The 27,675-nt window shown below is 45.0% G+C and overlaps 2 protein-coding genes across 4 annotated transcripts; one reads left to right on the top strand and one right to left on the bottom strand.

Moving 5' to 3' along the window:
• Window positions 1–91: 91 nt before the first annotated feature.
• TXN (thioredoxin) lies at window positions 92–7,522 on the top strand. Of its 2 annotated transcripts, XM_080574364.1 has the most exons (5): window positions 92–270; window positions 4,266–4,370; window positions 5,021–5,080; window positions 5,832–5,897; window positions 7,302–7,522. In XM_080574364.1, exons 1-5 carry the CDS (start codon window positions 247–249, stop codon window positions 7,362–7,364), a joined length of 318 nt encoding a protein of 105 aa, XP_080430490.1. In that variant the 5' UTR covers window positions 92–246; the 3' UTR covers window positions 7,365–7,522. The 2 variants fall into 2 exon arrangements, with proteins under 2 accessions (XP_080430490.1, XP_080430491.1); XM_080574365.1 differs by lacking the exon at window positions 5,021–5,080 and having other exon boundaries at window positions 94–270.
• Window positions 7,523–13,200: 5,678 nt separating this feature from the next.
• On the bottom strand, window positions 13,201–24,487 carry PTGR1 (prostaglandin reductase 1). 2 transcript variants are annotated; one of them, XM_080574347.1, is made up of 11 exons: window positions 24,142–24,487; window positions 23,658–23,755; window positions 22,883–22,989; window positions 20,598–20,643; window positions 19,986–20,045; window positions 18,725–18,892; window positions 17,428–17,545; window positions 16,972–17,127; window positions 15,998–16,103; window positions 14,825–14,943; window positions 13,201–13,862 (listed from the first exon to the last, which is right to left on the bottom strand). In XM_080574347.1, the coding sequence occupies exons 3-11, from the start codon at window positions 22,986–22,988 to the stop codon at window positions 13,752–13,754; spliced, it is 990 nt and encodes a 329-aa protein (XP_080430473.1). In that variant the 5' UTR covers window position 22,989; window positions 23,658–23,755; window positions 24,142–24,487; the 3' UTR covers window positions 13,201–13,751. The 2 variants fall into 2 exon arrangements, with proteins under 2 accessions (XP_080430473.1, XP_080430472.1); XM_080574346.1 differs by lacking the exons at window positions 23,658–23,755; window positions 24,142–24,487 and adding an exon at window positions 23,102–23,181.
• Between the last annotated feature and the right edge of the window lie 3,188 nt (window positions 24,488–27,675).

The raw sequence follows: 27,675 nt of genomic DNA on the forward strand, positions 1-27,675 counted from the left end.
AGCGGCGCCGCGGGGCGGGGGGGGGCAGCCCTCCGCGCCTGCGCGGCGGCGCGCGCGGCGGCGGCGGCTATATAAGGGCGGCACGCGGGGGGCGGCGGCAGAGCGCTGAGGCGGGCGGCGGGAGGGCGAGTGGCCGGGAGGCAGGCGGCGGGCGGAGGCAGCGCAGCCGGGACGCGCGTGCGCACGCGGGGATCGAGGCCGTCGGGCTCCCTTCTTGCCGCCGGGCAACCGCTGTGAGCCGTCGCCATGGTGAAGAGCGTGGGCAGCCTGGTGAGCCGTTGGGCGCCGCCTGAGGGGGGCTGAGGGGAGCCGCGGGCTGGGGGAGGGCGCGCCGTGAGCGGCGGGGAGAGCCGGGCGTTGTTGGGCTTGGGGGCGGCTGAAGGCGGTGAGGGGGGCTCGGCGCTTGGCGGATGTCCTCCGAGCGAGGCCGTTTCGGGGGAAGAGGGTCCTGTTGGGCTGGTCCCGTGCTCCCAGCTTGAAATGGGGTCGGAAGCCGGGCTTGGTGTGGTTGTGAGGGGCTCCCGAGTGGTGCCTGGCACCCGGGTTGGTGTGCTTTCCCCTGTGCCTTCTGGGCAGCGCCCTGCTGCAGCATAATGAAAAACACCGCGGTCTTCCCGTGTTAAACCTCAGAGGTATTTACGTCTGACAGGTCTCATGGCCAAAGCTCAAATACCTGCGGAGGCAGGAAGCTTAAAGCCAACGGAGTGCCTTATTTTCCCCAAGATGGGTTATTATAGAAATTCAGCCTCTTATTTTTGTTTGCGTGTCCGTCCCCCCCATTTTGCCGTACAGAGCTGCGGAAGAGGATAGCTTTGAGTAAGATCTGGGAGTTTTGGTGTAGTCTTGGAACGCTTAAAATGGAGTCAGTGGACCCGGCTTTGCAAGAAGGGCCAGCTCTAGTGCAACGGGTGGTGAGGGCTTCCCTCTGCTGCTGTCTGTGCGCATTGATTTAAATACTGAGCTGGACTTAAAGCACAGTTGTGTTGCTCGTCCACCGAGGGCATGGACTTGGGTCGCGCTGACATCAAGGTTTTAACATCGGTAAAACATTGTACAGCGCAGCTGAGCTTTCCAGATTAATTCCGTGTTGCGGTGAGGCAGACTTGCATTCTGTTCAGATACAGAGGGGAAACCCCTTTTCCTGCTGCTTGCAAAATTTAACTGTTCTATACGTGATTTTAAAGCAATGTGAGCACAACAGCTAGCTAGATATGGTCTGTGTCCTAACAATGTCTTCAAAACCTGACTAGCCCTGGAGGAATGGCTGCCCACAGCATGCTCCGCTAGTCCACCTCAGGTTCCCAGTAGTGAACCCATGACTGAAGTATGTCACCCTGAGATGGATGACTTGTGAAAATTGTAACAGGTTTGGATGACGGTGCCATGGTGCCTTCTATAGCAGAAGCTAACAGGGTGTAATGACCTGTTTAAAAAGCTGGTGTTGCTGAAGCTTTCCTCTTCACACCAGCTGCCTCTACTACCTGAGTCACAGCAAGGCTTGGCAACTTGCAGGTTTGGGTGCAGGTGGTAGTTTCAGAAGTGGTCTCTGCTAAGGGGCTCAGGCAGTTTAGTCTTTGGTCTGTTTATGCTAGCTTCTGTGTTTGTGTTTTGTTTTTTTTTTAAAATAAAACAGGCACTAAATTATGTAGTAGCCATTGGCAGTCATCTGATGATTGAGTTAATCCAAGTTCAAGGGCGACTTGATACGTGTTGGAAATGTTTATAACTAAGGTGCTGTGTTAAAGCTATCTCGTGTGCTGCTGAGGGCAGTAAATTTCTCACAGCATTGTCCTTGGTCAGTAGCCTCCATTTTGAGGTATTTGCTGGTCCTGGGAATCCCTGCTGCACTGGGGCCTCTCATTGCCACCTCTTTTCTCTGACTTGGCCCTTAGAAATTGAGACTTGTTAGCGGAGAATGCAGCATGCATAATTCTGCTGGAGGATGGTGCAAGCAAAACGAGGTCCTCCATGTGCTCGGGGAGGAGGTTGTCGCTGAATACTCAAAAAACTGGTCAGAGGTTTTCCCCACAGTAAGATGAAGAAAGTATTGCTAAGGAAGTTGTAAAGATCCTCTAACAGTGTGACTAAGTAGGCTTGTGGTGGGAGGTGTCCTGTCTGTTAACAAAGGTTTTTATATGAAAGCTTGTCAAGTCACACAGCTGACACACAATGCAAGTCAGAAAGGTCAAGTAGTTTTTCTGTCACTGCTGTCTTCAGGGACTTCAAGCTCTCTGGGAAAAGAATCAACACTTTCTCCTAGTTTGATATCTCTTGACTCACAAGAGCCAGCACCTTTGCACCCTGCGTCTCTCCTTGGGCTCCCCACAGCAACTTCATCTGATAGTGGAGGTGCCTCTTAGGGTAACACCTGACTGCAGTCAAGGGAGACCACACGTCCAGGGGTGTATGGTCTGTGGCCAGCAGGAGGAATCCTGTCCTCCTGCTCTGTCCTTGTTGTGTACAATAGCGACCCGAGACGTGTGGCCATATGACCAGTGCATCCCAGGGCTGGACTTCCCGTTGTAGAACACGACAATTATGGAACTGGACAGAAGAACCAGAAATGAGGAAGGTGGTCTGATTGGTAGGTGCAGGAAGCAGAACTAGCTAAGAGCTGATGATGTTAATGCAGAGGTGTGAGAAGCCATACCGAAAAATCTAGTTGTACGGTTTGGAGGTGGTGAGGAATGGGGCTTGGCTGAGGAACTTGAGGCTCAAGTAGCTGCAGGGAGCAGATAGCGCGGACTGCTACATACATGGACATTGAGCTTTGGTGGGAACAGCGTGCTTTTGAGATTGGGCTGCAGGAGTTCGTTCTGTGTTAGTACAGGAGTGTGGGGAGACAGGAAAACTTCCTGCTCTGTGTCTCAGACCGAGAGCAGGTGTTAGGGAGTGTTAGCTGCTGATCTTACAGCAGAGTAGGCTCCAAACATCCAAGATGCAAGGGTGGAAGAGCTCAGCGTATGGAGGCAGCATGTCTGAAGATAGCTGCGTTGGGAGGCTGTGAGAGCTTCAGTGGGAAGCTGTGATGCCTGATGTGTGTGGAGCTGCAACAAGTTATGAAGACTTGCATATGCCTACGAATGCTGATGGGGGGTCCTCTGCTTGTTTGTTAAAACTCTGACTAATTAGGCTGCTTGTGCTCTTGGCTGCCTGCCTGCACGGCATTCTCTAAGTGGGGAGATGGCTTACTAAGCTCCAGTCTCAAGTTAGCTGGTGTTGGTAAGGCTAAACACTGCAGGCATGGCAGCACACATGTTGCTTTTATTCAGCCTCTACTGACAGCACCCCAGTGTGCTGCCCTGTGGGGTTGAGGAGAGTAAAGCAGCTACCCTTTGGGTGCAATGTCTGAAACTAAGCCTACATCAACAGCTCTCCTGAAGCCTGCGTTGCTGTGAGAGCAGGGTTGAGCAATATCGAAGTGGCTCGTCCTTTTTCTAGAAAGAAGCTGTCAGGAAGTAGCTGATGAGCATTAGCATTTTCTGCTTCTGCCTGAGATACTTGTTTGCCCTCTGCTAGCATGCAAATAGTTACTGCTTTTAATGTCTTGCATTTCTGCTAGAACATTCACTCTTTGAAAATATGGTTAATGGCATGTAAGGAGCCCTAAATTGCACAGAACATAATCTAGAAATGACTGGTGTGACCAAGTGCAACAGACTTGTTATTTGTGTAGTCCCTGTGTAACATTGGCTTGGCTATTGAAGTTGCGCTTGGGTTCACTTGGCAAAATAAGTAAAATACTTACCCTGTGAAGCTGTTGCTTTAGAAAATACGCTGTAAACCACACGACATCAATTTGTTACTCTCTGTTGGTTGGAAGAGGTATCAAACTGGAAGAGCGTGCAAAAGCTTGCCCTCAAATTCTGCAGAGGAAGGTGTTCCAGGAGAAAATGAAGTCTTTTCATCAAGCCACAGATGGAAAAAAAAAAGAATATTCCAGACCACGAGGTTCACATTAAGAGCGTAGCACTACTCAGTATGAGTTGAGGATTACAGGCCAGACTAATTTCTAGGTTAACTTCAGCAGTTCACTGAGTTGTGGCGACTGGGCGTTGTGGTATGTCCTACATGAGTCAGACACTGGCGGATGCTAATCCTGATGAAAGCAATTCACACAGAAGCATGTGCATGATGATACAAATAGCTTATTTTAAGTGAAATTAGTGTGTGAAGGCTGAGGGAAAGCTAGCTTCCGCTTTAGTCTAAATCCTTTTGCATAGCAGAGAATGTTCTTAACGTGCTCAATTCCTTCTTCTTTCCAGTCTGAATTTGAGACAGAACTGAAGTCTGCTGGTGACAAGCTTGTAGTAGTCGACTTCTCGGCCACATGGTGTGGACCATGCAAAATGATCAAGCCGTTTTTCCATGTAAGTAGCATTGTTAAGACCTGTTTTTGTCAGCGGCTATGCTGAAGTATATACAAATATTTTGCGGTGCTTGTCAGTAATACGGAGGAAACTTCCTTTGTCCACTTAATTTGCAGTATTTTCTGGAAGGGAGAGAAATTGCAGAAGTATCTACTCTCTTACTATTTAGTAAAACGTGCTGGCCTTTGATACAGCTGAGGGCCGACACTGAGCTGCTGCTGTCCTAAGGCTTCCATGCATCTGTCTATGGGGGTGTAATAGTTGCATTGCTTCAGGAACTTGGGATAATGGAGTTAAAACAATGTTTATCCTTGTGTATATACTGGCTGTAACTTCCTCCAACTGCATTGAAATAAGCTGTAGCACCTTTCTGTGATCAACTGTAGGCTGTAAGAGAAGTAGAGGCCTTTCTCCTGTGCTTATTTGAGGCTTCTCCCCAGGGAATGGGTTTCAACAAGTTTCATCAGTCTTATGTGGATTGGAGCAGAAAATTTATTTTTTTCTGCTCTGGTCAGTAACATAGCTTCTTTAAGATAATGTGGCAAGTCGCACTGGGGGAAGCAGCACCAGGGTTACAATTTCTGTGAACGTGTCTCTTAAAAGCTAGCTTTCCTGGAGCACTAACTACAAAATTTCGTATTTCATTCTAGAGTTTGTGTGATAAATTTGGGGATGTGGTGTTCATCGAAATCGACGTGGATGACGCCCAGGTATGGTCGGGGTGGTGCTGAGAGAGGGTTGCTGATGAGATCCACACATGTGACAGTGAAGAATGTCTTTAGATGCCCTTGGAGATACTAAAACAAAATGAGATAGGGGCTTAGCAACTATACTGCAAAGAATGTTCTTCTCAGGTGTCCTTTAAAAATTCAGACTGTTTTGTCTGCATAGTCTAACCCCCATGGCATGCATTAGATAGCTTGCGAACACTGGTGCTCTGTGCTTTGGGAGGGAGTGTTAGTCTCAGAGGCCTTAATCTGCTTTGATGCAATCTTTCCTGAAACTAATGGCTCACAACTGCAAGACTGTCTGGTCTTGCCACTGCCTTTGGCACTGTTGCCCCTTTTATGTCTTGAATCGAGACCAATAAAATGTCTGCTCTATAGCAATTCAAGCAATGCTCAATAAGTACTTGAACAATGTCAGGTTGAAACAGAAGAGTTGCTGTAGAGCTCTGGAGCCTGGCAAATAGTGTTCTGTTTTGATGCAGAGGCCTTTTTTTTAAAAAAAAAAAAAAGCACAGTCCAGGTATAGTGAACATGCTCTTGTTATCTATGGATTAGATGCTGAAGAGAGAATCTCATAGGTTTGCTTCAGGGAGATGTTAATATCAGATGCTTTTGCTTCGTTTTCAACAGTAGTGGCTTTGCCCTATTTCCCTAATCAGAAGGAAACTAGTGGGTTCTAAACTGAACATCCTTCAGATGTGCACAACTGAAAGTTGCTTTCTGTCTCTTCCAGGATGTTGCTGCACACTGTGAGGTGAAGTGCATGCCAACATTCCAGTTCTACAAGAACGGAAAGAAGGTAGGCTCAACTCCCGGAGTTCATTTTCCTGGAAGAGGCAGGCCTCTTTCGAACACTTGAAAGAGAGGATTGAGAGTATTAGATCACATGGTGTGCTTTCTCTTAATAGTGTATCTGGGGCACAACTGGCATTGGGACAGTCAGGAGAGCAGTTGGTTCATCTTAGTGTTGCAGCAAATGCAACGAGGGCCATCAGCTGATAAAGCAAGCCCTACTGAGCAGCGTAGTGAACTGAGCGTCACAGGTTATACAGGTGGATGTTCAGGAGACACCAGGTTAAGTGTTCTAGACTGTCGTAGTGCCCTGCTGATCTTGGTCAGCATTTGTTATCTGGATGGAAATCATGTTCAAGCAGAGACATGACTGGATTCCATGACTTTATGCAACCCTAACAGAAGCCTAACTTGTGCTGAATATACACCCAGCTGAAACAGCTGCCTGGGTGCTTTCACATAGACTGTACAACCCGTGGAGGGGAGGTCATCCCTCTGCCAGAGAGCTGAACAGAGCCCCTCTGCCAAGGTGGATAGGTGAGATGCAGGGTAGTGACAGCACAGGGTACTGGTTATCTGCCCGGAGTAAAGACACAGTGAGATAACTGTGTAATCTGGGGCTATAGTTTGAGGAAGCTGAAGATAAGCTTTTCTAAAATTAAAAAATGCCTTATGAGGTCATGGCTGAAGGCAATGGAATTGCTCCTTGAAAAGCAGGTGTTAAATGTTTGCTGAGCTTCCATTCCCATAAATATGGGGCCAAATGGTGAGTGATAATGAACCTTTGGTCTTCTCAGGATAAACTTCCACTGATTCAAACAAGAAAATGTAATTGGAAAAGTCAATGTGTTCTCTGGACACATGAGTATCAAGCAAGCAGTCTTATGGGCTGTTGTGTAATGCCATAAGTATATTGCACCCCTGCAGGTAGTGGAAGGCAGCCAGTGCTTTTGAGACACGAATGTTGCCTGTCTTTGCTGTCTAAGTTGCATCAGGGACAGTTTTTGTAGAAGTCAGGCTCTGGGGCAGGTCATTCCGAGCAATCCTTTCAGAACTTGATAGGAAAGGGTCTGGAGCAAACCAAGGTAACTTTGGATGCCTGTGCTGAGAGGTGACACCCAGAGTTCCTTCAAGCCTGTATTTTTTTAGTTCTTAGGCAGCACTGGTTCAGGATCAATTGTTTTTCCCTTTTACATGTCAAAGGCTCCCAACCGTGGTAGTCTGAGAGTGATTCTTAACAGAGCGCACCAATTTTTGTGAGTTGAGTGGGAGGTGAATAGCTTAGCCCATGCAGAATGTGCCGTGTTCTGGGCATAAGGAAATCTTAGTGGTAGCAGAGCTGCATAGACCTATGTTTCTGGATGTTATGCAACTAGATGTTATGCGCTTCTAAAAATTGCTTTCTTTACAGGTGCAGGAATTCTCTGGGGCCAATAAAGAGAAGCTGGAAGAGACCATTAAAAGTCTAGTCTAATCTCCAGCCATGGAGACATTGGAGCATGCCTGCTTCGGCTAAATTATAGCCTGTAACTTTTCTACTTAAAAAAAATCCAACCAAGCTATCTAGATCAAGAAGGTTCTACCATTTAATCTATGTAAATGAATACAATAAAGTGTAAATTCTACACTTTTGATTATTGCCTTGTGCTTGGTTGAAGATGTGAGCGAGTTCTTAATGTCACTGAGATGCCGGTTTTTGCGGTGTTAAAGGAATACTGTCTGGATGTAAAGGCTCTTGTCAAACAACAATCTAATATGGGGTTACTGCTGAGCATGGAAAGTAAGTGTTGAAAGGATATCACTGGTGGTTGCTTTAGGGGAAGACTGCTGGCACATTACTCAGGTGGTAGCTGCCATGCTGTATCTGAAGGGTGGCTGTCTGGCTTGCAGGTACAAAAAGATTAGCTTGGGAGTTGTGGAAAAGTGGGTATCACTGATATGGGTGGCTTCTTCTTAGTTAAAGGTTCACTTCTCAAGCCTTATTTTAGGCTTAGAAGATAAGGCGACGTGTTTATTAAACATAGTACAAGTACCTGAACATACTACAAAATCTGCCAGGGAAGTAAGGTAGGATTTGGGGCTGCTGCCTTCTTGCCTTTTCAGTTTTCCCTTGCCACTGGGGTATGATCTGGTTCTGCTGGCAGTGGTGTGCATATAGCCTCTGGGTTGGGCTCCTTGGTTGTTCCAGATTACTGCCTAGGCACAGGGCTAAAGAGGCAAAACTCATCATGTCTTAAGCCTGAGATATTTTAAATTTGTATGTTCTTGTCTTCACTTAACTGATCTACTGCATTCCTACACCATGCTGGATACACCTTGTGCTAGACAGTAAACTGGACTCGACAGTCCTCCAGACCTGTCATTTGTCTAGATTAATTAACCTGCCAGCCTCTGCATGCTGTTTAACTGCTGTTTGCACAGTTACTGAGGAGAACTGCCTTGTCCCCTCCATATCAAAATGGCTTTCTTGCTGGCCTTGGTGTTGTCTCCTGGATAAGGCTCAGTAAACAAGGAAGCGGGGCTGTAGCTAGCAGCTACACCTAACGCGGTGGTTTTGGGGCTAGGCGAGCTGCGTTGCTCATGGACTGTCACTGATGAAAACGCAAGACTTCCTGCTACATCTGTCCACAAATGTGGAATCAGTGAGCCTCTTTGTGGTAAGCAGCTCATGTGTGACTCAGATCACACTCACATCAGAGGCATGCATGAATTTCCTGGTGGACAGGAGGGCTGGGAGCCTTCAGCACTTTGCCTATGCTCCCTGTCCAAACGATTTTTCCATTCCCAAGAAGTGACCACACCCTCTGGCTGAGGATGAGCCATCAAGAATCTTCTTGGATGTAAGCTCTGGGTTGCGCTGATACAATGAGGAGCAGAATTATTTTCCCTGCTGCTCTGGCTGTTTTACTGACAAATGCAGCTGCAGAGTGTGGCAGGAACCCCTTCATCCTTTAAGGAAGCAGTAACCTAAGTGTAACCTACAGTGTTTCTGCTGAGGTGAGGCAGGACCAGGTTCTTACCTGTTAAGAGCAGGCAAAAGAACTTATTAGAAAGTAATGCTCATGTTAAATTTGAGGTAATGCTGTGTTTAACAGGATGGAGCTCTGAAATATTTAGGTGATACAGAAGTGACTGCAAATTCGCTTAGGAATGGGGCAGGATCAGAAAGGTTGAAATAAGTCCTCTGCTCAGAAGGCTGCAAAGTAGCTCTTGCAAGGACAGCAAGTCTTCAGCTCCCTCTGTTGCAGTATTTTCAGTTTCTACAGGCAGGAACATGGGCTTCAGCCTGCTAAAAATGTATATTTTGCCCTAGTGTCATAATTTGGACTAGAATAGTTAATTTTATTCCAAGTAGGTGGTATGGTGCTGTGTTTTAGATATAAGATGAGAACAATGCTGACAGCACGCTGATGTTTAGCTGTTGCAGAGCAGTGCTCACATGGAGCCAAGGCCTGTCCAGGTTCTCATGCTGCCCCAGCAGGAGGAGGCTGGGGGGTGCGCAGGGAGCTGGGAGGGGACACAGCCAGGAACAGCTGACCCCAGCTGGCCAAAGGGAGGTCCCATAGCATAAGGCGTCATGTGGGACAGAAGCACTGCGGGATGCTGCTGATAGGGGATGGGATTGGTTTTGGTGGGTGGTGAGCAATTGCTTTGTGCATCACTTGCTTTTATTCTCTTGTCATTGTTTTCCCTTTCTGTCCTATTAAGTGGTCTTTATCTCAGCCCACAGATTTTACCTGTTTTCTGGTTCTCTTTTCCCTCCCACAGAGGGATAGTGAGGGGGAGGGAGTGTGGTTTGGGAACAGCTGTGTGCTGCTGAGCTGCCTGCTGGGTTAAACCACACCACCCAAATGCAGTGGTTCCAAGTAACCTCGCTGAAAACTTGGGGCATATGCCCAGACACAGGTATTAAGTAATATGCTGGAGAACTCAACGAGTGTGGTTTTTGCTTGCTGAATGGAGTTGTCCTTCGCTTGAAGGAGAGAGACCAGTATTACCATATTTCAGAACGTAAAGCAGCTGAGTTGCTTTCCTTGAAATCATTTAGCTCTGGTGAGAAGCAGGGATGTGACCTGCTTTGATCCTGTGATCTGAGAAAATGCCTTTAAAGGGGAAACAGTAGACGACTGACTGACTTGAATGTACACCACATTTCTTACATATTTGGTGGAGAAAACATATAAAGGCTACTTCTGGGAGCAAGGGTTCCTTTAGGGAAGGAGTTATCCTCCCCTCAGGTAATGACTGCAGTCTTATTTTATTTGGCTATAAAATGGCTGAGATCTGTGCCTTGCTGTCAAACCAGTAGAGCAAGAAGTTTTTCTCCAGGTGCCTGTTACGTAGCTTCCAGCCTCAGAGTGGACTGGCTGACAGGAAGAGAAATACTTCCTCGTGCACAGAAATTGAATGAGTGGCTGGGATGACTAGGCTTTACCAGAGAATTGTGAAAGGAAAGGCCAAGACAAAGGCGTTACAGTGAGTGGACAAGGGAAAAATGCAGGGTTAGACTGAGGTGAAATAGCTGTGCTCCTTAATTCCAGCCATGCTCCAAGACTGCTGTAATACACTGGGGGAAATTATTCTTAAGCACCAGCACATCACTTCCACATCACTAGTGCTCAGCCGAACTTCAGCTCCAGCTGACTGTTACCTTTTTGTTCTTTCCCAGACCTGAATTATGTTAGGCTTGGATTTGATAGAATAGCATTTGAAATAGTTCTGATTTCTTGGTGTTCATTCATCATAGCTAACTGGCTGTAGCAGGGACAAAAAACAGCTTTTAATACCTTATCAAGGTACATGGTGTTCAAAACTTGCCTGATATCAACTTCATAGCAGACACATTCCCAGCAATTTTGTAGTCCATTAGTTCTGTTGTCTTTTTTAACTGATTATAGAAACAAAACACATGTAGTAGTAGCAGGAGCAACTGGGCCAAGTTTCTAAGCACTGGGATATGCATAGGGAGCAGATTCCTTCTACTGTTGCAGTTAGTGAAGTGCGGCATGGCAGTTCCTCTGTGCCAAGCTCCAGTGCATGCAGATTTCAGCTGTTTGAGGACTGTTTGTGAAATCCTAGCTAGACCAAAGCCTGTGGCCCTGACCCTTTGTGAAGGGTGGGAAAGGCTGACGTGCTGACAGGAGGCAGTGCAGGCCTGAGGGAGGACCAGGGGCCTGGCCATGGCATGGAGTCAGCTCATCTTAAGTGGTTAACAGGGTGTAGCAAGTCTACCCTAGTTTTCAAAACATCTGCCTGTAGGTCTTGATAAGGATACCAAACACAAAGCTATAGCGAGGAGGAGGAGAAGTCTGATTAGGAGCTGTGCGTGGGATGCAGCTGCTGGCCTTCGTTCCCTCGTTGTGTGGGACTAGTAGGTGGTGAGCTCCGTAAGCTGAGCAGAGGTGGAACCATGCTGTGGCATCCTTATTTTTGGCCTCCTCTTTTTCAGTGGATGTTTCCTGCAGGTAAGAATTATACCCACTCAGATGCCTGCAGATTTGGTAAGGATCATGTAGAAGAGTTGAGGGAACTTTGAAAAAGCTGTGTGGTGACAATCCAAGTGAAATTTTTCCTCCGCTCTAGAGATGGTCCAGGCTGGTAAACGGGGTGCAATAGCGTGAGAGCTGCATGAGGACTTGCTCCCACTTGCAGCTGCCTGAGAAAACACGTTTGTGCCATGCAAGTCTCCACAAGGCGGCAGTGACTGTTTCTGTACATTTTTTTTTATGCAGGCACTCTGGGAATGCCTTGTGCCTTTTCCTTTGTGCACGGGGGTGGTGGTAGCTCTAGGTAATGGGCTAGAGGAGAGCATGGGGCCTTCTGGAACTTCTAGAAACTCCAGAACTCCTTTTTCCTTTCCCAGGAAGCTTCTCTCTTCAGTTTCAGAGTGTTAGCGTTAGACAAAGGGTGACAGCCACCAGTGTGTTTGCCTGCTCACAGTCCTTGTGCAATTGGATGGAAGACAGGCTGGACAGCAGTGATACTACTAGTGCTCTGCCTAAAAGCACACAAGTCATTTATTGGCAGACAGGGCCTATCCCAGCACTGCACAGCTGTACCTTTGCTCTCCAGGGGACCCTGGCACCTTGTTAAATTCTTTATGCCAGCTGTACTCACAAGGTTAGTCTGTGTGCTTCACAGGGAGAAATAGACCAAGGGTAGAAAAATACAAAGTTTTTGTGAATTTTAACCTATCTTTACTCTTGTGCCACTGACACTCTCGGTCCCATGACAGTCAGGAAAACTTTTGGTTTTCATACTCTTTATTTTCAACACACTGGAAAAAAAAAACTACAAGGACAACCAGTGGAGAAACTACGGGGAGAACTCAAGGCGATATCTCGATACCTGACAATGAAAGGTGTTGTTGTTTTACAAATAAAGTTGTTTTTGTAGTAGAACTACCTTGCAGGTAGTTCACAGGAACCCCCGGTGATTGTTTTTAGTTGGCTACAAATCACAGCTTTACTTGAAACAAAAGATCGTGAAATTAGTGACCTTAAAACAATTCAGTATTTTAGGATTTGCAAGTCTTCTGAAAATTTCTCATTAAAGAAAGGTGAAACAAAAGCAAGCCTCTACATAGGAGAATGGAAACCTACTGGCAACAAACTCCCTTTTCTATGTTTTTCCACACTGTGCAGTGGTATTAATTTTCTCAGAGGCCAATTGAAAACCACAGCATTGGAGCTAACACAGGCTGGTGCTCCTTTCCCTTCAGAAACCCCTATAAAGCAACAAGCACCTCTCCTCTAGTAGTTGCTCTAAATCTTAAATGATCTCTTCCTGTTGACAGACAGATCATCTAATTCTGCCCCTGTAAAGACACTAGGGCCTTTTGCAATCTCTCTTCAGAGATCAATAACAAGAAAACAAAAATTAACCAAGAATTCTATATCTGTGTTTATTCTTCACTTGGAGATGGAACATCATCACCTTCTGTAACCTAACTGTAGCCTGTAGCTAACAGTGTTCTTGTTCAGCTCTTTCAATATGTCTAAGATGTTTATTGTTGCTAATCTGAGTCTCCTTCACTCAGCACCATGCAGGTCCTGCACATGAATGTAGCACAGATAGGGCCAGCATACGGATGTCATCTTCAGGGACAGCCAGGGTGAACAGCACGGCAAGCCCAGCTTTAAGGTTACACACCAATCCCCGCATTACTCAAGGAAATACGTGACCTAGCCATACCACCCGTATTGTGGGATCTGCTGGGAGAAATAGGGTGGCTAAAATATTGCAAGCATGTGTGTTAAGTGCAAGGAAGTGAAGAGCAGGGCATTCCACAAAGAGAACTGTGACACAGCTGAAGTATCCGTTATAGGTTTATTTTTTTTTCTTTCCATAGGCCCAGAATAACTAAGATGCCTGTATTTCCTGATATTTTTTTAAAAAAATTGCCAGCCTTTTGAGGAAACTGGGAACCCCTGAACAGTTTGCCTGATCTTTGCTCCCTAATATTGTTTACAAAATTAAATTCCCTCTTGCTGAGTTCTGGACCAAATCAATAGGTAAACATTAGTCATCAGATGTGCCATCAGCTGGAAAACCTTTCAGAATGGCCTTTTTCTTTCTACGAGTCAACTTAGATTTGTTCGAACTACTATTAAATCAGTTACACTTCTGATGAGGTTAAACAGTTTTAAGGCTTTTTTGTTTAGCTTCGGGAAGCAGGTCTCAAGTTCTTCAAGAGCAAACCCACTGGCATACACTTACAGTTATATGACCAGTTATTAAGAGGTTATCTTCACCAACTTCCACCAAAAATATTGAAATATACCTTTTGAACAGTGAGTTAGAAGCACAAAGCTGAACAGAAACATTCTCCTTTGCCTGCCTCCCGAGGAATGTGTGGCCTTCAGACTTTTACAATAGCTTTTCCAAGATTTTCTCCCTTTAACATTCCAATGAAAGCTGCTGGCATGTTCTCAAATCCTTCAGTGACTTGTTCATGGTACTTCACTTTTCCCTGTCAAAAGGAGGAAAGGAAACTGCTGAGTGATCATTCATCAGCTGCTTAGTTTTCACAATCTTCATGAGACTAAATTGCCACCAATGAATTTTCTCCAGCTTGTATGCTCCGTCTGAAACATGCAAGCTGGTGCACAACAGGGTAACTTTGCAAAACTAGGTTTGGGTATAGTGATTCCATAAAAGAATCTGCTTTTGTAGCACGATTCCCCCCCTTGCAGTCAGAAGAGGGAGCAACAGTCACTGCTGAAAAAAATCACCAGGACAGATTTAGTGCTTCTCAGTCCCCAAACAATGGGCAAGTAGATTGTTTCCTCAAAGCCAGGCCTGTTTCTATCTGTAGTGAAGCATGGAATTACAAATCAAAATGATGACCCTCCCCAAATCCTCAATTTGTAAAAGATAAAAGCCTTGTAGCCTTCAATGTTCACGCTCACATATTTTTCACAGCCATGAATCAAGTTTTAAACTCAGCCTCCATTTAGAAAAATAAAATTAAAGAAAAAAAAATCCTGGTAACTCCCTTTAGAGCCCAGCTCCCGGTTCCATAAGGGCACTGATTTTTGCCAGTAATTCCAGCACAACAGTACAGTGGAAATGCTTGCTCATACTACAAATGAGAGGAGATTTCTGAAGGAGAAATAGAGGAATTACTCTAAATAAGAAACTCTTCATTGCCAGAGAATTGTATAGAATGGTTCTGGAAGGATCCTCTTCCAAAGTTTATATGTTTTCTGGGATTCTAATCTAAGACCACAGGCTAATATCGCAAGTCTCAGTGAAGTGGAAGGCATCAGGCATATTCAGCATGGTTTGAGTGTCCTCAAAAGGCTCAAAGATCACGTCAGGTAGAAGAAAATCATACCAGGACCTCAGTTCACCAGCTATGACAAGAGACCCGCCCTTGCAAAGAGGTAAGCAAGTACACCTTTTAAAGAAAATTACCCCTGCCTTTCTTACCTCCAGGACCCATTTCAGCAGTGCCTTCTGACCTTCCTCCCGGCGGTTATTCCAGCGAGTGACAATAAACCCTTCCATATGAAGCTCCTTGAAGATCATTGGAATCTGAACATAAGGTCCTGCAGGAGAAAGAAACCAACCCTCAAGCTGCCTGTAATGCCAGTCTCATTTGAAATGAGACCCAATGCATAAAGAGAGCTTTTAGCCAGTAAAGGACACTGAATCACATTGTTCCAGCCAGAGGCAACTTCAATTCTTTCCAAAAAGAATTTCCAGAATAATAAGATCATGGGTTCAGGGACAGAGCCATCCTGGAAAACAAAGCCCTGAGCTGTTAAAGCTGTGTGAGGCTGAACACCCAGCACTTGTGAAAAGTTTCATTCAGAAGTAAAATGGCCTTTGCCGAGGGGCTTCAGCTTAATCCTCAAAGTACTGTTTTCACTGATTATTAGATAGCCTGCCGAGCTCTGGTGCTCTTGGCTAAGGCTCAAAAAAAGTTACATACATAAAAAAAAGTTCCCTCAGTAATAAAAATGTGTGATAATCTCCCCACTTGAAAAAGCCTGTCCCATTTTTAAAGTGATTTGAGAGTCTAAAGTCAAAAAGAATGTAGTTCCTAAGAACATTCATTTCTTCTAGAATGCAAATTTGGAAAATTTAATGCTATTGAATATTAATTTCAGACATATTTCCCAACAATTTCACCACTAACTGAAACATTAGCACTGATGAGATGGGCGAAGAAAGAAACAAGAACACACAAACAAATTAAAACCAACTGTTTCATCTAAAAACCTGAGGGAAATCCATTTTCTCATCTGAAAGTATGCGTTGTGTAAATGCCATCGTTCCACCACACCTGCTGCCTTCCACTGATCTGTATCTGCTCAGAGCCCTGGGGATTCTTATTTCACAGTCTCTCCTTCATTTCTAATCAGCTGATGTTCTCCATCTGATATGAGTGTGTACTAAGGAGTATGACTGCGTGTACACGTAAGTGTGGTCACACAACAGCTGCCCCAGAGCAGTGGTTTGTTATCTGAATATATACGCACACACAGACTCAACTAGCACGCTGAAACAACCAGCAAAATCTCAGGAATTTCCCACTATGTCCCACTCTGCCGTCACCAAATAGTAACTAAACTTAGAGACATGGAAGTAGGCACACACCTTTCTGGGGCACGGAGTCATTGTACTGAGAGATGGCTCCACAGACTGCAATCCTTCCGTATTTCTTCATGTGGTTGATGGCAATACTGGAGAATTCTCCACCCACCTACACAAAGCAGAGGATGTGCAGCATTAGAGAAAATCCACTCTTTGGCATTGTTTGCCAAAAACTTGCCAGCATTGAGATGTTGTGCTGAAAAGAACAGGTTCAATCAAGGGTGGGAAGTTGACCTCCATTCCTCCAAAGACTGGCTGCAGCAACCCTTACTCTTAGCCAACGCCTACAAGGACTACATCACCTTTCTAAAAATTATCTGTGAACAGAGGGAACCAGTTTTAACTCTGTATCTGCTTCACAAAGCTCGGTATAATGCATACACCACGTATACTAGGAAATGAAAAAAAAAAAAAAAGTGGGCTCATTCTCTGGCTTGAGGGTGAACTGACATGGTTTGACTGCATCCATACTCTTAAACTCTCCCAGCCTATAGAACAAGACGTTCACATTCAAGCAGCCTACTGAGACCAGTCCACATTGCCTGTTAAAACCTGTTCTACCAGCGAGAGGTCAGAAACTGTAGACAGACTACTCTAGGAATTTTTACAAGCTTGCCTTGCAACTGCTTTGTTTACTGGTACCCTTGTAGCCACTTGGACCACTTAACATGGGACCACTGATCCTCCCTCCGTTTCCAGAAACAGCAGAAGACTGCGTGTTCCAAGGTGGGGCCAGGAATAGACCTGTTCCTCTCTGTTCAGCCTCAATTAGCACTAACAATCCAACTTCGCGTTTCAATGTTTGTTCTGTCTGTTACCACCCACAGCAGCTGCAGAAAAATCTGGGAAGGGAACAGGGAAACAGTAAGCTCTTACAGAACCTACGTATCACTTAGATGAAACTCCATACTGAGTTTCTGCTATAGTCTAAGGAAAATAATAGTCTGTTCAGGTCCAGGCCATCTTTCTGAACTCACATTGTCAAAGAAACAGTCATAGCCATCGGGAGAGGCTTTACGCAGTGCTTCATCCAAAGATGTAACAGTCTTGTAGTTAAAGGCTTCATCAAAGCCTATTTTTTTCAGATAAGCAACCTTGTCATCTGAGCCAGCACAGCCAACCACTTTGCAACCCTGCAAGGAAAGAAAGAAAAACATTTCTAAACGCCCTCACAACACGGGATGTCAGTCAGAGTGTTGGGTGGAGGGCTCTCCCTTAAATTCACTTGTTGCGACCATAGGAGTTCCTGAGCTCTAGCAAACCAAAGCTAGCATTGCTACCTCTTCAGCAGCTTGTTCCATCTCAAGAGCTTACTACAGGCATGCCTTCAGCAATGCCTGCCCTCCTGATCATTCATGGCCTTGACCATTCATGGTCTCAGAAGGCCAGGTCAGCCTTCTGAGGTGAAAGGACAAGCAGTTCATGCCACTCACCCCAATTTTAGCAAGCTGCCCCACCACAGAGCCCACAGCGCCCGCTGCAGCATTAACCAGCACTGTCTCTCCTGGCTTCATCTTGCAGACCTCGAACAGACCAAAATATGCAGTAAGGCTGTGAAGAAAAAGAAAGATGCTCAACAAGCAATAAAAGAAAACAGACACAGAGGTCTGAATTGACCACAATAAGGCAAAATATCATCACAACCAGAACAAGATTTAGTTTTCCTCATTCCTTAAAAAATACTATTAAAAAAGAAAAAAGGTGCAACTTTCTAAATTGGCTTGTAAGCACATTTACTTCCATTATAAGGCTACAGCCACTCCAGAAAAATAAGACACACTACTGGGAAGCTGGATGGTGTGGTAGAAGTCTGCCTTATGTGAAAACAGCTTTCCTTGGGCTCACAAGTTGAAGGAGTAAGAAGTAATGAGATCAATTGGCCCAGAATCCCAAGAAGTTTCTCTTTAATTTCTTCTAACTTCAGGTATAGAGCCTCCTTCCCACTTGTTCCTAACTGAAAGGGTGAATTGCTGCTGTCTAGAAAAAGATGCATCTAGAGTGATGTCAGAATGAAATCTGAGGAGTTCTGCATCACTTGGAATACTCCTACAATTTTTAAAGCCTTCTGTGTCAGCAAGACTCATGGAGTCCTGAGCTCCTGTAAAAACTACGCAGAAGGAGATAAGAAATATGAGCAGGATTCTGAGAGAAAGCAATCGTGTGATTATGGCTTCCCCTGCATAATAGCTCTGTCTGCAGCAGTGTGATTTAAAGGACTGCTATTTTCTTCCACCTTACAACAGCTGTCTCTTGCCATTTTGGCAACAATTCTGGAAATACAGCGATAGCAGAAGAGCATAATAGGCAGAAGCAGAATGGCCAATAAACCACTGAAATTTGATCCACTCAGTTAATTAAATAATAGTTAATAATGAATTAATTAATTAAAAATATTAAATAAATTAAATAATAATCCACTCAGGTTAATCCAGACTTGATTCTTTGCAATCCCTCCTGGATCCTCTTCCTGCCTTACCACAAATCCTCAAGGACAGGCACCAAAATCTCCAAGGCAAGTCTCTGATCAAAAGGATGGACCAAACTTCAGACCCTCTGTAGGGTGAGGGCGTCCTGATACATACATGTTTTTTGTGTTTTTTTTTTTCTTTTTCTTTTTTAAAGCAGAGTGACCAGACAGTATAGTAGTAGAAAAATACGATGGAAAAAAAATCAGAAACACCCTGCATAGCAAAATCCAGAGGACAGCTTCCTTTGAATCATAATACTCACCCTGGCATGCCAACTGTACCAAGAGCCAGAGATCTGGGGAGTGATTCTGGCCAGCTTGAAGGAAGGAGATGGAGGCCTTTCCCATCAGAGATGAAGTGACTTCTCCAGCCACTGTTAGCCACAACAAAGGCCCCAACCGCAAAAGCTGGATTCTTGCTTTCTACAATCCTGTTCAAGCAAAGAAAAAAGATTTTAAAAAAAGTGAATATCCTGTCAGAGAGAAAATCTTAACTGTCTCTTTCCTCTTCTATTCCTGTTGCCCTTTGATGCAGAAGAAAAGAAATATTTCATGTCAGGACATTTAGTCCATACCCTACTGATGCTGTAGGCTTCTGATGCCTTCCCTGAAATGGCTACTGTCTCTTATCAGCATAGGAAAACTGGGCATGAGGATTCTAAACTCAGCCTGACCCATGACAAACGACTAACATCAGTCTGGTATGAATTCAGACTGGGTTCCTATGAGCTCAAAGGTAGGAAAGAGGATGCTAGGATTAAAGGATGGAAAAGCGAGAAGCTGAATCACAAACAGGCTACGACAAGCAGTTACCTTTTCAGAAAACCTGCACCTCATTTAAAAGTTGAAGATCCTGAAGAGGGAACCTCTTGTGGTAACAAAATGCTCCTTAGGAACAGATGGAAGGCAGTATCTAATAACAGAAGTTCACACTTAGGATATCTCTACGCAAAATGGAAATTCCACTTTCTCATCCCAACGGGAAGATTAGCTTGGGAAGGAGTAGGTAAGCACCCTTGAAATACTGAAAATATCCCAGCCCTCAGTGTTCCTGCAGAGAACCACAAGAGTAAGAGGCTACAGATGTTCTCAGATGGCTACTTAGAGGCAGCGCAGCAGGAGCAAGCAGACAAAGGGAACCATCTGTATAGCTAAATCATTACCACAAGATTAGAAAAGGATATACTTAAGATCAGATAGCCTTTTGGCTACATCTAGACTTGCATCTTAGGTGACACTGAGATAGTCACAGCTGGAATTGTAAGCATGCATGGTTTGGGGCTTGCAATTTCTGCACATCAGATTTTAAAACGTGAAGTTGACCCTTCATGCCATGTACAAAAGTTGGCCCTTTGTGCCTCTCCTTGTAATATCGTCTCCAGAAATAACATGTAGTTTGCAACAGAGGCCTAGTTGTTCTCCAAGAAGGCAAAAAAACATGACATAGGCTACAATGTTCCAAGTGTCAGTACATTTCTTCGACATCTGCCGCATGGATGGAAAAAAAAGAACTGAACATCTTACCTGGCAACCTCTGTGCCTATCATTATGTCTCCTTCCTTCATGTCCCTTTGACTGTAAGGTCTGTAACACAGGCAGAGACACAGCTTATTGTAAGCAACTTCAATGATCTTCCAAGTATACTAAGTAGTATCTACTGCCTGACCCAGAAACAGTAATAAGCAGTGCAGCCAAACAGACCACAAAGAGCTTGTCACGGTAATGACGTAATTGGATGTCTTCCATGGACACCTACTCAAGCATACCACCCTGACTGAACACTGAGCTAAAGTGTCCGGGACTGGATAGTGTTAATCTTCCCTGCATGGTCCACCACTACGAAAAGTTTGGGACTCCAAAGAATTATTTCTGAGACTAGAGTCTACCAGACATCCTCATAGCTCTGGGTAAATTTTCCCAGTCTCCTTCTGCTTGAATTACTGACTATTAACACAGGCATATCAGCAACTGACTATTTAGAATATGTATCCTTAAGAACAAGCTTGCTAAAATCTGGGACTCTGGCAATGTGGGACACTCCCAGTACATGTTCTTTTAAGGTTCAGTTGGGAGCTCAAGTGAGTTAGCGAGCAACTTAAAGGGAGGAAAAAAGAAAACAAGGGGAAGAAGACATACCTCATGTAAGGATCAACACTAAGAAACACTGATTCAAGCAGCAACTCTGAAACAAAAGACAAAGCAAATTCCTGGGCATCAGCAGTACAATAAAGCATAGGTTCCACAAGCCAGTCTTTTAACAAAAACCTTAAGAACTCCCAAAAGTTCAAAAACCCCATATATTAGCATAAAAAAACTACCCAAAAGAAGCTATGACATTCAGTAGCTTTGTCTGGATTACCACTGTGCTCTTACAAGACACTTTCAGAAATGTCTCTCTAGAAAGTTAGCTTCTTTTCTGTCCTGTTTTTCTTTATCTGCCTCCTCTCTCTGCAGAAGACTCAGTAGGCCAGAACCCCTGAGCAAAACACGAATTTTTTTGACCTATATATATAAAAAGCCTTCTCAGGATTCATCCAACAGAGGGTGGTAAGAGACCTTGGCACATGTCATATATAAACACCACTTTGCTCCCTTGAACAGAAAGCACATGTTTTCTAGGTAGCTTAATCTGCATTAGCTGTTCACCTCCACCTAATAATGCTTTCTATTGCCCATGCTGCAGCAGCCAAGTTAACATAAGCTAGAAATATATTTGGACACAAATATTCCTCCACAGCTCAGAGTGAGCAGGAAGAAAACTGTGTAACATAGGAAAGACTGCCTCTTTAAAATGACTCCATGTCATGTAAATACCTGTATGCATCACTTTTTGCTTAAATGTGTATGAACTCTACAGAACTACGCATGCTATAAAATTGCTTTAAAGTACCTACAAGAGAGATCATATTTCGAACCTTCAGCTTGTAAACCTAAATAGTACTACTAGCACTTCAATGAGTTTTCTTTGACACACCTGCTAAACTGGAGTAAATTTCATAAAGGACAAACAGTGTAGTGAGGAACAGCATGGTATGGATGTACATGTGAAGCCAAAAATCAAGGTTCATTCTTTTATCAACATTTCCAGCATTAAATAAGTTATTATAGTCTCCACCGTTTTCAAAACTTAAACACATAAGTAAAGCCTGTGTATTTTTTTTCTCTTTTTATTCATATTCTCATGCTGTTACAATGGTCAAAAATCATAGGTAAGCATTGTTAAAAAGCAGATTTTGAATGCAGGCAGAATCTTCCCAGAAGTCTTCCCTTGTTACTTCTTTAAATGAAAGACCAGCCCCAGTTGACTCCAGCCTTAACTACTCCCAGTTACGGCCTCACTCTCACTGCAGTGGGAGTCCCCCATGACTATCTGTCCATACTAAAAAAATCCAAGTAAAATTCTCCTATGAATTCTCCTTCATTCTCCTATGAAGAGAGACCAAGAGAGCTAGGGATGTTCAGCCTGGAGAAGAGAAGGCTCCGGGGAGACCTCATTGTGGCCTTTTAATACTTAATGGGGTCTTATAAAAAGGATGGAGAGGGACCCTTTACTCGGGTAGATAATGACAGGACGGGGGGAATGGTTTTCAACTAAAAGAGGATAGATTTAGCTTAGACATTAGGAAGAAATTCTCCATTATAAGGGTGGTGAGGCAGTGGCACAGGCTGCCCAGAGACGCTGTGGATGCCCCATCCCTGGAGGTGCTCAAGGCCAGGCTGGATGGGGCCTTAGTGGCCTAGTGGGAGGTGTCCCTGCCCATGGCAGGGGGTTGGAACTGGGTGATCTTTAAGGTCCCTTCCAACCCAAACCATTCTGTGATTCTATTAAAAGATTCTTTGAAAACCCACTGCCAGAGGTTACCATCTTCTCCAGCTTCCTGCAAAGGATTTTGCAAGGTAAAGCAGATGACAATTTTACAACAGTAAAGCATGTTTGTGTATTACTAGAATTGCATCACTTGCTGTGGCCAAGGTTCACTTCTCTTTCTCCTCCTAAATTAAACAAATGCCACTTCCTTACAACGGTTGGTGTTGAGGGTGTATCACTTCAGCAATTTTCTCCAGCAAGGCTTATTTGCAAACAGAGTTGAAAACCTCTCTCATGAGGCACCACGTGTGATTAAGTGCTGTGGGACTTCGAAAGGCATGCCAGAGCCACCACATGATGGAGCTAAAGTTCAGCCTCCTAATTCTATGTGTATCATCAGATGCCAGCACGTCTGAAAATGCACTAAACCCATCAGTATACATGTCCTTGAGCAATTGCTCTGCTCTGCAGAGGCACATGGTTTGCCACAAGCCGTGCCAAGCCTTTTTGTGAAAATCTGAGCTAGAGAGACACATGGACAGTTCTACAAATGCACAGCCATACGTCAGCAACACAACAACCTCCAGGCAAAAGCTGATGGGGCTCCACTTACCTCCATCCTTTAGGCTTGGCAGCTCTATCTTTTTCAGGTCAAAGTCGCTGGGCTTGGGGAAACCCTCAAAATGCTTCTTCAGCACCCACACCTTGGCAGTCACCATTCTGCAAAACAAACAGCACAGTCAGTGAGCGCCTGCCAAAGAAACACCAAATAGTGTCAAGCCAGGGCTGGGGCTGCTTGTGATTTTGGGGAACACAAAAGCCCAAGCTTTACTGCCTGCTGTCACACAAGGAGGCTTCTGCTTGCACCCTGCGGCAGCAGCATCTGCCCCAGCACATCTCTGAAAAGCATGCTCACTGCCAAGCAGCCTGGCTGGCAGCAAGCCAGGCAGGGGAAGTCAGCCCCAGCAGGAGGCACAGCTCCCACACTAAAGAAAATGAAGAGGGAAAAACCACTGATTTAAGGAAAAAAAAATGAGAGGGGGGAAAAAAAAAACAACCAAACAGCTAAACTTGCTCTTTTGCCCTGGTCACATGAGATGAGTGGTGAACCTGGACCTGTACAAGCTTGAAACAAACTGCAAGCCAGGAACATGAAGGCAAGAAAAAACTCCTTCAATTCTAAGCCTGTCGGTGACGCCCCACACATCTAAATCAACAGCTTCTGTGGCTGCCAAGTTCAGGGCTTGCAGCTGGGAGCACATCCTCACCAGCGTTTTCCGTGCAACTTGGAAGCAAACACACAGCTTGCATTCGTTTTACCCTCTCGTTCCCTTTATCCTGCCTGTAAGCGAGCACATGCACAAACGCAGAGGAAGAGGAGCTCGTACTTGGAAGAGGCGGCTGGAAAATTGTCTTCTGCTGCCAACCCTCGGTCCTATGCTTCTGTAGCTGGTGCTGTCGGGGTCTGGGCTCCTCGACACGCGTCCTGGAAGGCAAAGTCAGTGTCTCTCATGGCTTTTATCAGCAGAGGGAGCACCACCCTCGGTCCACTCGCCCAGGGCCCAGAGCCAACCTTGTGCAGCCTGGCGCACCCGCCGCGATTCACGCTCCTCCTGCATGGATCCCCACCGACCCCGGAAAAAAACAAAACAAAACAAAACAAAACACATCCTGCCCCAGCTTGCAGTGATGCTTTGTCCCAAAGCTCCACTGCCTCCTGCTCCTCGCTTCCCCGTGCAAATAATCCTGCACAATGCAAAGGGTGGGTGCTCGGGGTATCGGGGCTCCGTGCCAAAGCACTCCGTGCTAAGGAGCAAGGCCGAAAGCAGCGCCCAGACCCCGCGTACAGCACAAAGGTCAGAGGAAACTTACCGGCAGCTGTTGCATTTGGCCTACATTCTTTTATTATTGTTATTAGGAGTGCAGGCAGCACTCCCTGTCCTTTCCATCCGTTGCTGCTCTGACTTTGGTACCAGCCGTGCTCACCTGTCCCCGTCAGCAAGAAATCATGCTGCAATGCCACAGCAACAACGCAGTGAACCCAGTAGAAGGGCTCACTGGAGGAAAAGGTGAGTTTGCATTAACACAAAGCTGATTTCACTCCCATGTTCACAAGCACCAAGATGTGTTTTTCCTAGCAGTGTGTCCTGTACCCAGGCACACATCCCATAGCACTCCAGCCAGGGACTCTCTGTGTCAGTGGTGCTGGCTCAGCCAGCAGCCACACGTGCATACAAACCTCACAGCCACACAGAAATGCCATCTCCACATCCTGTCCCACCCTGATGAGTCATTAACGACTTACTCTCTGCTTTTTGTCTTTTCTTTATGTGCCTCAAGGCTCCAGCCCTGTTCTTTACCTTCCCACCATTATTTCTTGATAGCTTGATTCTTCTGTGCTTAGACATAAATTGATAAGAAGGAAGTTGCCCAACTCTGATTAGAGGACACTAAAGGATAAATGGCAATGATGCAACATTTTCTGGTGGTTCAGTAAAACCATTAGTGAACTGAACTTGTCATAGCCACTATCTCAGCTTTAAGACCAGCAGCCACTGTACTGTGAAACGACTTTGTTGTCTTTGTTGTCAGTCCCTATGGGTTTCAATAATACATTTACTTTCTGCACTCTCTGTATAACGTGCTGCATAAACTATTACAATCATTTCTCTAAAGAACCAGCCATAATAAAAATCTGAAAAGGGAGAGTCCATGAGACCTACAAAAAGACGACTACTTAACTCATTCCTAACAAGTTCCAGGGGAAAAAAAAAAAAAAAAAGCATTTTTGCCTGATAGTCTTGAAAAAGAACCATTAAAGTTTTTAGTGAAATTGAAATCCAAGATGACATTTATTCTGATGTCCTTCAAATCCTCCTTATCCTCTGGTCTAGCCCATCAAGTTATGAACGAGTAAAGTTTTACATTAAACTATCTCAACTTTTTCCATAAAATCAAGCAGCTAGCAGAGAAAGAATAGATTGGGGAATCTCAGCCTTGTGTACTAACCACGTACGTAAGAAAGCCAAGATCCAGCCTGTGTGCAGATACTGCACCTTTGGGGAGGGAATCACACCTCAGTCTCCAGAATCAGAATGGGGAAGGAGATTCACCACTCAATGGAAAATGGGAGAAGAAAATAAGGAGAGGTGGAAACTTGGATCCCATTGTAGATGCTAGCAACTGGAAGAGAGGTCAGGAATAAAAAAGAGGACAGACAAGTTTGAGAAAATCGTGTTATACCGGAGGCTGAAGAGCTGGTGGTGATTCCTGAACTCAACCTGAGAACCTTCACTCCCTGGAGTAAAGTCCAGGGAGCACAAATTATACTAGTAAAGCTACAGTAAAGAAATCAAATTTCCCTAAATAACCTCAAACATTTGTGTCTTGCAGGGTATAGTTTCCTAGCCTGTGCTTGCCAACTTAGTACAAAATTGTCTTAGAAGCCTGTCAGTAGCAAGCAAGTTCAATGCAAATTTGGGGTTAGGCTAACAGTTCATCTTGCTGCCAGTCACAATTAATATGCAGATGTGGCTGTGGTAGTTACTTCCTTTATTTCCACTTAGACCAGGAACAGCTAAACGTCTGCACTGACAGACAGGGGTATGCCTAAAAGCCAAGTGGGACACCTCTCAGAAACAGTTTGTAGGTCAATGACACCAACCACCCCGACAACAAAGTTGTTCAGGAAACCAGCATCCGATCCAGTCCCCTCTTACAGATCCACCTCAGGCAGTTTTCTGCAGCATTTCAAAGGAATCTGCCAGGCATCAGCATAAGAAACTTCCTAAATACTTAAATATGCACTTTCCTTCAAAAGCACTTATTGGCAGTAAATTCCTGGCAGTAAAGCATGTCAAGGCAGTCATAATTCAGAGGTTACTTTGGGATTCCCTGTATATTACAGGATTCCCAATTACCTGGGAGTGAATACAGCCTCTAACTGTAAGTGCCAATAAGTCTGAGCAAAAATCACCTGTTCATCCTCTCTGGCTTAGCTATTACAATTCTTTGTCAGATTTTTTTTTTTTTCCCCTGTGGTAAAAAAAATTAGGTAAAGCCAAACCACTCCCATGCTACCTTTGCAGGCACTATGCTGCAAACATCTGAGCAAGCATGACGCTGCATTGTGAAACAAAGCTGCAACTTCCCTTCTTTATGCAGAGCTATTGAGCCCTAGAAGAAGGTCAAAGACTGAAGGTGAGAAGTCATTGCACAGGAAAAAGACTATGCGACAGTGCACTCTGCCGCAAGGCTGTCGATCTGAGAGGTTCAGCTGCTCTGCTGAATAAGCTTGCATGGGAAACTAAGACCCAGAAGGGGTCTTCCCAGTGAATTCTCTCTAAGTGGGTTGGAAACTTCAGAAAGTTTCTCCAAAGTATTCTCTTTTAGTTGGTGGAACTCTTCAGATTTTCCACAGCCAAGACGCAGGCCTGTAGGGAAGAGGAGAGACTTTCTTCGTTCTGCCGGAGTTGTTTAGCCAATTCGTCCACCGTGGGTTTTTTAACTCACTATGCCTCACTCACTGCCAGTACGCTGGCAGTTGATGAATCTAAAGATTGAAAGGTTGTAGGAAATGTCTCAGAGTTCACTCAAATAGCCAGTGACGATCAGCTGTCAGAGACAAATCTGTCAGCAGCAAGCATCAACAGGGGAATGGCTTGTCTTTTGTGGCATCTGGGAGGCCTAGGATGGCTTTATCCAAGGATGCTGCTGTTCTCACTCTTCACAACATGATAGTGAAGTACTGCCTTGCACTGCTCTGTGTATACCGGGGGAGCAGGGAGACCATTTTTGTCGGATGCTGTCTGCAGTCCAAAGCTGTGCATAGTAAATAGTGACACAACAGGTGCTGATCACTGTTGCGTACTTTCACAGGTTCCGCTGTCATTCCTTAGACTCTCATTGACCCCCTCCCCATTTTATTTTTCTCTCTTATCCTTTACTCTGTTCCATGTATCTGTTTCAGTCTTCTTAATACAGATATATTGCAATGGTAATGAATTTTTCTAATGTGCAGACCTGCAGATAACAGATGTGTCTCAAGTAGGCTGGAGCAGTGAGTTTCCTTCTTGAAGCTGGCTGCGTGTATCACGAGCAGGAACTCATTCAAAGATGAATCTGCACTTGTAATATTACCGAAATTCAGAGCGTGGCATCAGAGGAGTTGCAGGCACATGTAAGAATGTGTGTAAATTCCCTGATGTGTACTCAGAGCAGTACAGCAGAAAGGGCCAGAGTTGTCTCATTAGGGCACTACAAGGGTCTGGGGCGCTTCTACTTTGTAGAGGTAAGTAACGGACAAGAGAAATGAGGGAAGGAGCCCTCACCTGTTGGGTTTAGTTAGCCTTGAAGTTTTGCAGTAACTACAACATCAAATACAAGCCTCTATCGTTCTCCTCTGAA

The sequence above is a fragment of the Anser brachyrhynchus genome (genome assembly GCF_964034855.1).
Source record: "Anser brachyrhynchus genome assembly, chromosome: Z".
NCBI classification, from domain to species: Eukaryota; Metazoa; Chordata; class Aves; order Anseriformes; family Anatidae; genus Anser; species Anser brachyrhynchus.

Coding starts and splice junctions, on each gene's coding strand:
- TXN (XM_080574364.1), top strand. CDS start 247: ATGGTGAAGAGCGTGGGCAGCCTG. Junction 4,371..5,020: donor TGATCAAGCCGTTTTTCCAT/GTAAGTAGCATT, acceptor ATTTCATTCTAG/AGTTTGTGTGATAAATTTGG. Junction 5,898..7,301: donor TCTACAAGAACGGAAAGAAG/GTAGGCTCAACT, acceptor CTTTCTTTACAG/GTGCAGGAATTCTCTGGGGC.
- PTGR1 (XM_080574346.1), bottom strand. CDS start 23,166: ATGTGCTGGGGCAGATGCTGCTGCCGCAGGGTGCAAGCAGAAGCCTCC. Junction 14,944..15,997: donor TGACTCCGTGCCCCAGAAAG/GTGTGTGCCTAC, acceptor TTTCTCCTGCAG/GACCTTATGTTCAGATTCCA. Junction 13,863..14,824: donor TGCTGAAATGGGTCCTGGAG/GTAAGAAAGGCA, acceptor TCCTTTTGACAG/GGAAAAGTGAAGTACCATGA.